The sequence below is a fragment of the Cnephaeus nilssonii genome (assembly GCF_951640355.1).
Source record: "Cnephaeus nilssonii genome assembly, chromosome: 3".
NCBI classification, from domain to species: Eukaryota; Metazoa; Chordata; class Mammalia; order Chiroptera; family Vespertilionidae; genus Cnephaeus; species Cnephaeus nilssonii.
The window spans coordinates 53,798,172-53,809,755 of NC_137074.1; the positions used below are offsets into that span (position 1 = coordinate 53,798,172).

At 39.3% G+C, this 11,584-nt stretch overlaps 1 protein-coding gene across 1 annotated transcript in view; it reads right to left on the reverse strand.

Moving 5' to 3' along the window:
* The window catches only part of DRC9 (dynein regulatory complex subunit 9), a 35,603-nt gene that overhangs the window by 1,996 nt on the left and 22,023 nt on the right, over window positions 1-11,584 (reverse strand). The window contains exons 8-11 of the mRNA XM_079764768.1: window positions 7,393-7,554; window positions 6,202-6,276; window positions 2,079-2,210; window positions 1,099-1,200 (exon numbers count right to left, since the gene is read on the reverse strand). Coding sequence (XP_079620894.1) covers window positions 1,099-1,200; window positions 2,079-2,210; window positions 6,202-6,276; window positions 7,393-7,554 — 471 coding nt within the window. The remainder of the gene's footprint in view (window positions 1-1,098; window positions 1,201-2,078; window positions 2,211-6,201; window positions 6,277-7,392; window positions 7,555-11,584) is intronic.

The following is an 11,584-nucleotide window of genomic DNA, read 5'->3' on the forward strand; positions in this document are numbered from 1 at the left end:
TGTACATCTGACTCTCCTAATGGAAAGCTCAAGTTTGGATTTGGTTACCTGGTCCTGAATGCACTTTAAAGCTTACTTTTTAAAAAAATATATATTATTTTTTTTATTGATTTCAGAGAGGAAGGGAGAGAAACATCAATGATGAGAGAGAATCATTGATTGTCTGCCTCCTGCACGCCCCCTACTGGGGATCGAGCCCGCAATCTGGGTATGTGCCCTTGACTGGAACCGAACCTGAGATCCTTCATTCTGCAGGACAACGCTCTGTCCACTCAGCCAAACCAGCTAGAGCTAAAGCTTACTTTTTTAATCCACCCCTAATACATATCCTAAACTACAGCCTGCATATTATTCTTTCTCCGCAGGTACTCCTCTTTCAGAAACAAGGACGATCCTCAAAACAAGTTTCAGTTTCGTTGATGTTATTTTTGCTTGATATTTCCTAGAATCTGACCTGCCAGTTAAAGCATCATGAATATACAGAAGTTCATATAAAACTAAAGCTATTTTTTTGTCTAAACGTATCCCCTCTACTTTTTTTGAAAACGGCTCTCATCATAATCTGGCAGATAGCCTGGGCTAACTTATAAATAGGATTTTCAGAAGCAGTATGATATTAGAACTCTGTCAAGAGCTGTTTTGGTTAGCCCAGCTTGTATAGCTCAGTTAGCTGAGCTTCATCCCATGCACGAAGAGGCCACCAGTTTAATTCATGATCTGGGTTTTGGGCTTGATCCCCAGTAGGGAGTGTATAGGAGGCAGCCGATCGATGTTTCTATCTCTCCTTCTCCCTTTCTCTAAAAATCAATAACATTTTTTAAAATCTATTTTGGTTAGAAATAGTATCCTTAAATTTGACCTCTGGGCACAAATTCTAGGTTTTGCTTCCACTGCTAAGCCACCTCCTTCTCCCTGGATTAAAGTTGGAGGAATGTCTTTTTCTGTTAACTGTCTCCCTGCACCACTGTCTGTAGGCCATGTTTCCTCACAGATCTCCTGTTCTGAGTTTGATAATAAATGAGAGGTGCTTTGCATTCCTCAGTGTTAAGCCAGATATAGAATTGAAAGGACCCCACTAAGACAATTACAACTTTCTACCTTTATGATGCTCTTTAATTCCAAGAGAGACTGCTCTACTTGCTTCTTGTTCTTCTCCTTTTCTATACGATCTTCAATGATGACCTGTTCATACTCCCTTATCTGCAAAAGTAAACATTAATTATACTACAGGACTCTTGGCTAAGCTGTGGCCCAGCCAGCCCTGTAATTTTAATAAAATGTAAAATAAAGCATGCCAAATCTAAAGAAAAACCAAAGGAAAAAATACTTACTGGATTCCTATGTTATAAATATTCACATATTAGCTTCATAATTGTTCCCAATTGTTTTTCAGTTTGAATAACTCAAATTTGCCTTAAAATATTTCATAAAAATGAAATACTAACAGATGTGATTAATGACCTCAAATTAATGTCGTTTTTTAAGAGATGTGATAGAATGCACACATGAAGCCATAATTAGAAGCATTTTAGAAATCATAATTTACTGTCTTCAGAGACCAAAAAGTAGAAATTTTAAGAGGTTGTTGTGAGGGTCAAATTAAGTTCTACTAGAGTATGTGCAATACTAGTAAGGCCCTGGGACAGAGTAAGCACTAAGTGTTAGCTACTGCTCTTGTTGCCTCCACCATCAATGTTGTTGCGTTGTCATCGCTATCATCATGATCATTGAAAAAGAATCCCATGGCCCAGCCAGTGTGGCTCAGTGGTTGAGTCTCAACCTATGAACCAGGAGCTCATAGCTCGATTTCCAATCAGGGCACATGCCTGGGTTGCAGGCTTGATCCCCACGGGGAGGCAGGCAGGAAGCAGCCAATCAATGACTTGCTCTCATCATTGATGTTTCTATCTCTTCCTCTCCCTTCCTCTCTGAAATCAATAAAAATATATTTAAGAACAAGAAAAAGATGGTTTACATCTTCACTTGGTGACAGAAAATAGCATTACCCCAACTACTGTAACTTAGCTCCACCCACTCCTCAGTGCTCAGCCTTAACTATTGAAACTCTGCTTCCTTACCATCCTTGCAAGGTCTTGAAGGTGTGTTAAGTCACCGGCCTTAACAGATTTGAGTGAATTCAGTTCATTCTGTTTCATTTCTGTGTCCTTATCATATTTCTCCATCCAGAACTCTAGCTTCTCCTCAAGTTTCTATTGGGAAAGAATATTAAATCATGGCTTCTACCAGACACAAAGCACTTATATAAAGTTCAAGAACAAGCAAAACTTTTTCATAGTGATAGAAGTCAGAATCGTGGCTATTTCTGGAGGAGAGTTGGTTTATTGATGCAATGGGACATGAGGAAGACTTCTGGTATGCTGTAAATGTTTTCTTTTTGATTGTTGTTGTTAATCCTCACCCAAGGATATTTTCTATTGATTTTTTAGAGAGAGTGGAAGGGAGGGGGAGAGACAGAGAGAAACATTGATGTGAGAGACACAGTGATTGGTTGCCTCCCACACGCACCCCGACCGACTGGGGCCGGGGATTGAGCCTGCGAATGAGGGATGTGCCCTTGACTAGAATTGAAGGTGGGACCCTTCAGTCCTCAAGCTGATGATCTAGCCACTGAGCCAAACTGGCCAGGGCTGTAAATGTTTAGTGTTTCTCTATCTGAGTGCTGGTTACAGGAGCATATATATGTACATATTCATCAAACTACTTACTATTTATGTTATTTGTGTATTAATGTTATTTATTTAATACTGAATTTAAAAATGAGGAAGAGGCCCTTTTCAGTGTCTGGATAAGAGAACTTGCAATGAAAAGGAAAGGAATAGCTGAAACCGGTTTGGCTCAGTGGATAGAGCGTCGGCCTGCGGACTCAAGGGTCCCAGGTTCGATTCTGGTCAAGAGCATATACCTTGGTTGGGGGCACATCCCCAGTAGGGAGTGTGCAAGAGGCAGCTGATTGATGTTTCTCTCTCATCGATGTTTCTGACTCTCTATCCCTCTCCCTTCCTCTCTGTAAAAAATCAATAAAATATATTTAAAAAAAAAAAAGAAAAGGAAAATATAAAACTGTTACTATTCGCAGTCAATAACATTTTCTACCTAGAAAACCCAAACAAATCAACTGAAAACCATTAAAATGAATAGAAGAGGACATAAGGAATCTAAAAGCAATATACAATAATAGTCTTCCCATACACCATGCACTTAGATACATGTCCAAGAATGGTTAGCATTGTTTTAACAGAAAAAGTCAGAAACTGACAGAAGAATGGTTAATTAAATGTTGGTGTAGCTTGTGTATGGGATATTATACAGCAGTTGTACTGACAAGGAAAACATTAAAGACAAGGTAAATAAATAAATAAATAAATAAATAAATAGGGTCTACAACAATATACCTAGTATGATCCCATTTACTTTAAAAACATAAATAAATACTAAAAACATGTAAGTAGGTACACATAAAAGTATGTCTATTAAAAGAAAAAGATGTGGAAGAAATGTTTTTTAAGAAGGGGAGTGATTCAGAGAGCTTTCACCTTTAAAAATCTATATATTTCTGTCCTAATTGGTTTTGCTCAGTGGTTAGAGTATTGGCCTGTGGACTGACGGGTGGCAGGTTTGATTCCAGTCAAGGGCACCTACTCAGTTGCAGGTTTGATCCCCGGCCCTGGTCAGGGCCCTTCCTGCAGGAGGCAACCAATAGATGTGTTTCTCTCATATGGATATCTCTCTCTCTTTCTCTCTCTCTCTCTCTCTCTCTCTCTCTCTCTCTCTTTCTCTCTCTCTCTCTCTCTCTCTCCTCCCTGCCCCCCACCCACATCCTCCCTTCCACTCTCTCTAAAAATCAATGGAAAAAAGATCCTCAGGTGAGGATTAACAAAAAAAAAAAAAAAATATATATATATATATATATATATATATATATATATATATATATATATATATATATTTCTGTACTGTTTCAAATGTTTCATTAACAAGTATTTATGTACTGCTTGTGTTATTGGGCTGAAGATCCAGGAAACACTGACTTCATCCACAAATCGTTCACTTAATCTACTAGCTCATCTGATTGTTATGCCTGCTGTGTCTAACACTTGAAACAGGTAAAATGATACATAATTCTTAAATTGCAGGTTACAGGACCCTGATTCTAATAACCTACCAGATATTTTTTCAGTAAAGATCTGTGATATAGCATCTAGTAATTCTTTAACTATAAATTTGGAATTCTTTTCTGAAAATTCATTAGCGTTCTCAAAATCAAGGCTTATCATGGAAATTTTTTCCTTATTCATCCAATAGATATTCAGCTTGGTTTGTTGTTAGAATTAGAAATACTAATTAAAACCCTATGATTCACACAAGAAGAAATAAAATGAATAAATAAATATATGGGAAAATGATCAAGTCAATCGGTAAGAAAAAAATACAAAATAAAACAGCTCATTAAGTTAGCAGACTTTTAATAATATCTAAAATGGCTAGTGCTGCTGAGGATACTTGATATTAGTGCCTGGATATACTGCTGATGGCAGTGTAAATTAGTATTAGCAATATTATCAAGTCACAAAATACCAGTCTCTCTGACATCATAATCTCATGCTTGAGATTTATTTTGGGTAAATAATTGCAATAAAGAAAAACAGTTATGGACAAAGCTTTCATTACTACTGCATTATTTATAACTAGAGGCCCGATGCATGAAATTTGTGCACTGGGTGGGGGTCCCCTCAGCCCAGCCTGCACCCTCTCTAATCCGGGACCCCTCGGGGGATGTCCGACTGCCAGTTTAGGCCCAATCCCAGGGATCGGGCCTAAACCAGAAGTCAGACATCCCTCTCACATTCCGGGACCGATGGCTCCTAATCACTCACCTGCCTGCCTGCCTGATTGCCCCCAACTGCCCCCCCTTGCTGGCCTGGTCACCCCACACAGCCTGCTGTTAAGTTGTTTGGTTGTCCTTCACTAATTCCCCTGCTGGCCTGGTTGTAGGCAGCCATTTGTGAGGGAGTGAGGGTTAATTTGCATATCACCTGTTTATTATATAGGATAACTTGTTACCTCTTTATTATATAGGATATTTAGAAATAACCTAAATATCTAAAATAAAGGGTAACAAGTAAACTATGGCATAACCATTCAATGGAAAATTATAAAACTATTTTTAATTATTTTATGAAGAGACTGGTAACATGAAAAAATGGTTAAATAATTGGCAATTTAAAAAAATCTTCCCTCAACCAAGAATGTTATTTTTTTAAATTTAATAAATCTTTATTGTTCAGATTATTACAATTGTTTCTCCTTTTTTCCCCCATATCTCCCCTCCAACCGGTTCCCACCCACCCCCTCTGCCCTTACCTCCCCCCCGCTGTCCTCATCCATAGGTATATGATTTTTTGTCCAGTCTCTTCCCGTACCCCCCACACAGACACCCCTTTCCCCCTGAGAATTATCAATCCACTCCCTTTCTATGCCCCTGATTCTATTATATTCACCAGTTTATTCTGTTCATCAGATTTTTAATTCACTTCATTTTTAGATTCACTTGTTGATAGATATGTATTTGTTGTTCATAATTTTTATCTTTACTTTTTTCTTCTTTTTCCTCTTTTTAAAGAATACCTTTCAGCAAAGAATGTTATTTTTATAATTTTAAAAAGTCATATTTTAAAATTATGACAATGAGACAATATAGGAATGAGAAAAGTTTCTCATGTATTCAAATTATAGCTTTATAAAATATTTATTCAGATGAATAACTTTTGTTTTGATGTATGTGAAATACATGTTTAAAACTATTTTTTAAATATATTTTTTATTGATTTCAGAGAGGAAGGGGGAGAGAGAGAGAGAAACATTAATGATGAGAGAGAATCATTGGTCAGCTGCCTCTTGCACACCTCCTACTGGGGATCCAGCCCGCAACCTGGGCATGTGTCCTGACCGGGAATCAAACCATGACCTCCCAGTTCATATGTTAATGCTTAACCACTGAGCAACACCAGCTGGGCTCAGATGAATAACTTTAAAAGATAACATGGGCTATATATAGCTCATTCATTACGCTGGTAGAATTAAGATTGATTTTTTTCCCTTAAGAAAATGTGTTGGCTGTCCTTGGTATTTTGTAAGTGAAACACAAACATGTCAGAGGATAAAATAGTTTTGTTGACTCACCTGCTGCTCCCTTCGAAGGAATATTTCAATCTCCATATGAATCTGGTTTTCTTCTTCAGTTCTCAGCCTTAGTTTCTGTGAGAACAATAAACCACGTCAGTTCTTCCCAGCAGGGATGCTGGGTTGGAAATGAGAACTTCTCAAGATTAGAGGTGTGGCTGAGGCAGAAGCACAGGACTCCGTGGTATTGCTCCGGAGCCACAATTCTGCTCCTTTCAACTCGCTTAGTGTTTGTTCACCAACTGCTGAGCTGTGTGCCGGACACTGTGCTGGGTATGTGTGAGGAACCAGAACAAAGGGGCCGTAATCCAGTTGCCTGGAAAGTGATGTCAATTTAAGGAGAGAAAGGATGCTTCAAAGGCACAGGTTCTTAAGCCAGAAAAGGAAATTCCAGGGTGCAAGGAAAAAGTTTTCTATCACAGATGTAGCCACCTGGGGAGTGAGCTTCCAATAAGCAGGGAGCTCAGAAGAAAGGAGTCTCGCACAGACAACTCTACTGCTTGCTCCTTGTCGCCTGTTGTTCTTTTAGCCATTCAGCTTTCCTTTTTACGTTTTATGAACTTCAGATCTCTAGATTTTGTATTTCTTAGTGGAGGGATAAAGGGTACTGGTTGAGCTGGTCGGTGTGGCTCAGTGGTTGAGTGTTGACCCAGGAACCAAGAGATCGTGGTTTAGTTCACAGTCAGGGCACAGGCCTGGGTTGCGGGCTCAGTCCCTAGAAGGGAGTGTGCAGGAGGCCGCCAATCAATGATGCTTCCATCTCTTTCCCTTTCTCTCTCTAAAAACCAATAAGAACATTTATTTTTAAATACTTAGAGAAAAAAGGTACTGGTTGAGTGAGGAAAGCAGCAGCAAAATCCTGCAGTTACTGCATACCTTGTTTTATTCTCTTCCTATGATTGCCAGGAGATATGGCAAGTGGTTTTATAAAAGTGACCCAGGGAAGAAAGTACAACCAGTTTTCAGTCATTACAAAACAACAGGAGATACAGGCTCTCCAGCCCATCAGAGTCTCTACGGGCAAATAAGCAAGTCCTCCTTCCCTTCTCATTTTTAACCTCAAACGTTAGGGCTACAGAAGAGATCAAACAAACCATGAGGATCTTCCTCTCGCTCCTCCGTTAGCTGAGGCACTGTGAGGAGGGACAGCAATGCCATCTGCCCGGCTCCCGCCTGTGCAGCAGCGATTACCTCGATCTCTTCCAGCAGGAGCTCCTCTGTTTTGTTACATTTTTTCTGGGTCTGAGAAATCTGCAGCTCAGTGTTTCTCTTCATAAAGCGATTCTCCATGTTAGTTTTTGCCTTCAGCTCTTGCAACTGGTCCTTGAGGTGAGCAATATATTCATTCCGATTCTGTAGAGGTAAGACCAGGTTTGTAAATTAAAATACATTCTACCTCCATTCAGTTCAGCCAGTGGTTTTAAGCTAACCTTTTGTATGTATATATCAACAAGGAACTGAATCTGTTTTTCTGCTATCATGCTCTGGGAAGTTTAGCCAGTGAGCGTGGATAGTATAAGTGAAAAGGAAAGACAGGTAGTTCTAAACATCAGGACTGTGAGATTCTTTCCGAGACACACTATTTGGGTACTTGGTATCCACAAGAATTTCCCATCTCTCTCTCTCTCTCTCTCTCTCTCTCTCTCTCTCTCTCTCTCTCTCTCTCTCTCTCTCTGTCTCTTTCTCTCTCTGTGTCAGCAAAGACAGCAGACTCCGGCCAAAGCGAAGGCGGAAGGCGGCAGCCAGAGCTAAGGCCTGGGTCCCGGGTGCCGGAGGAAAACCGGTGCCGGAAGCCAGGGGAAGTAAGGCCTATTGCACGAATCTTTGTGCAACGGGCCTCTAATATATACATTCTTCTTACTAAAAAGAAAAGGTTTTATTGATTTTTTTTTTAAGAGAGAGAGGAATGGAGAGGGAGAGAGGGACATGGATCAAGCCCACAACTTAGGCAGGTGCCCTGATCGGGTATCACACTGGTGACCTCTGGGGCATAGGATGATGCTCAACAAACTGAGCCACACCAGTCAGGGCTCCATTGCTATCTCTTTTTGGTAGGAGAGCACTAGTCTAATGGTCAAAAGACCTGACACTCTTCCCCCCCAAGCCCACAGCTGTGTGAACTTGGCCAATGAGTTGAGCTCTCCAAGACTTACCTTCTGTAAAATAGAAAATTAACATCTACCCTGCCTGAAATATCTCATGAAGTGAATATAAGAACTGAGAATATGTGTGAAAACTGCAGGTTACAAAGCAGTTGGCAATTTTAATGTCTCAATATTTATTTTAAAATATTTATTCAATACCACACTAAGTAAATAGTAGAGATCTTACTAGACATAGTCTTTGACATCATAAAGCTTACAATCTTGTGGTAGACAAGTGGTTAAAGGAAACAAACAAATATGTGTAAACTATTTTAAAGGTGCAAAATGCTCTGTAAGAATAGGGCAACCAGCTACCGGAGAAACTAAGAAGGGAGACCTACACTAGAATGGATTGTCTAAAAAGGATTCCCTGAGAAAGGAAAGTTAACGCTGACACCTGATGGATAAGTATGTCTGTCACATGAAAAGTGGTGTCAAGGAGAAGTCTAAGGAAAAGGAAATAAGCGTGCCGAGACCTGAGGCAGCAAACACCTAGATATATTCCAGGGACCTAAAGAACATTCTGGAGGCTCTAGTCCAGTGAGTTGACAGTGGGACAAGATGAGGTTGGAGAGGCAAGTAAGAATAAGACCTGCAGGACCTCAGAGGCAAATGACAAGGTTTTAATTCTATTCCAGGTGCCACTGGAAGCCGTGAAAGTTTTAGTCAGGGTGGTAACATCTGATTGAAAAAAATCAGACGAAGTGTGAGTAATTTCACAGAGAGATAATCAGAGTTAGCCAACAGCACAACAAGCAAGCATGCAACTAACAACAAAAATGCATGGCTTTAGTCATTAATCTGTTTCCCCAATTATCAACCAACTTTAATCTTACCATGTAAACCGGGCAGAATTAGTTCTAAGTAAGTATTAGAAGAAGAAACAAAGCAGATATTGGTCAAGATAATCCATAATGAAAAGCAAATCCTGTTTAAAGAACCATAAAATTAGTCAGGAAGGAATTCTTCAAGTCATTTTGCCTACCTTCTTGATATAACTGTGGAACTGTTCCAATTGTATAGCAATTATTTCAACTGTATCAGAGCATTCCAAAGAGTATTTCTGGTAGAGAATATGCTACAAGCCTAATTGATAATACTTAGTACTTTATAAGCTTTTACAAATTATAGGACTGTGGGCAAATTACTTAGCCTCTCTAAGACTATTTCTCATCTGTAAAATCCTGCCAGTGCCTGGCACAACTTAGGTGCTCAATAAATGCTTATTAAGTAAATTTTAATATATGACTTTTTTGGCTCAATTTTTCCTTCCCTTCTCTACACTCTCCTCACTTTTCTCCATTCTTCTCCATTTTTCTTTTCTTCTCTTCTAGTTCCAAATTGTATGGCAGTCAGTGATAAAGTTTGAATCTGTAGGAAGACTTGAGTTAAAGTAAAATGTGATGTGTTCACTTCTTCATCAACTGGGATCCTTTAACCTACTTAATCACTTAGACTTTCTTCAAGGCTCAGCTTATATATCACTTAAATCCAGAAAACCTTTTCCAGAAAACTTCAGTCCACTTAAATAATTGTAGTTTTTCACAGAATCAAATAGTGTTAAACCGGTAGATATTCTTTAACCAGTTAACTGCCACAATATTTTGAATTTAATTTAAAAAGGTCCGCTGCTTGCGTCTATAGACGCTTATGACGTACAAATGTTAAATAATGTCCGTACAGCCAAAGCCGGTTTGGCTCAGTGGATAGAGCATCGGCCTGTGGACTGGGGGGTCCCAGGTTTGATTCCGGTCAAGGGCATGTACCTTGGTTGCGGGCACATCCCCAGTGGGGGGCGTGCAGGAGGCAGCTGATCGATGTTTCTCTCATCGATGTTTCTCTATCTCTCTCCCTTTCTCTCTGTAAAAATCAATGAAATATATATATATTTTTTAAAATATATATATATATATATATATATATATATAAAATAATGTCCATACAAAAATATACTTTCAAAAACTCAAGAGAATGTTCTGGTCAGGTTTCTTTATCAAATTGAACATTAAGTCTTTCAGAGGAGCAATATGAGGATCAGAAATGCAGAGTTAAAACTCTAGGAGTTCCTGTCCATGGCAAACAGAAGGCATTACACTATGTAACTGTGAATAAGGTCATACAACATTGGTCTGCAGTTACACTGTGCCAAGTCAAAGGCATCTGGTTTTCATGTTATTACCATGGGCCTCTGATTACCCTGAGTTCCTCTCTACATTTCTGTTCTATACAAATGTATGGCCTTCCATGCAACAGTGTGGAAACAGAAGAGGAATACTGAATGTATAATACTGACAGGCCAGTGATGGTAAAATCATGATCAAGGCATATACACTAATAATGAACTGAAGTGTCATTCCACTTCTTCCTCTCCTAGTGTGCAAAACAGAGAAGCAGTGATTACAGGCCAAATGCCTTGAATTGTATGATTGCCTTTTGAGATTCTCACTAAGAAAAGGTTTGCCTTCACCACCACCCACCATCATAACCCTGGTTGTCCACAGTGTCTGGAGCTCTCCCCACGATCAGGGTCTGTGGACTGGACAGCGTATTTGTGGGGTTTGTAGCAGACCAAATTTCACTTCCAAAACTGCCTTCAGATCTAGACTTCTGAATTGTTACTTGAATTCAAAAAGCATGAGTAATGGAAAGAAGGAGTCGACCAATTAAAGTTAATAAGGCTCTGGTGGCTGCACATTATTGTGAGCCAAAGGATTTAATGGTAGTGTCTGTTTTCATAATTGAACATAAAGTAGGGACAAGAGTACTGGTTCCTGGAATTTTTGGAAGCTACTGTCTGGAAAAGTTGGAATTTGTCTTACAACTCAGGCTGTCCTCTTCGGTTGGAAGGAAAGAGGAAAATGGGAATGTGGCCTATTAAAGTGATAAGAGCCACAGAAACAAGTACAGTTCTGTGTTAAAGTAACATTTGTATTTGTCTGTCTATCACTAAAATGCTGGCTGATTTTCTAAGAGTCTACAAATAAAGTCTGAGCTAAACGGAGTCTCCCGTTATAAAATATAAATGAAACCTAATCAAGACCAAATTCTAAAGTTTCAGGCTCCAGTTCCACCCACTTCCACTTGAACTATTTTCTTTCCAATAGTACCAATTTCCTTTTTTCTTTCCTTTTGTAATAAAGTTTCCACATACCTCACTGTCTTGGCTGATCTCTTCTGAGGAAACTCCTCCTTAAATGTGACACCTAAAACTGTACACATTATTCTAGCTGTCCTGACCA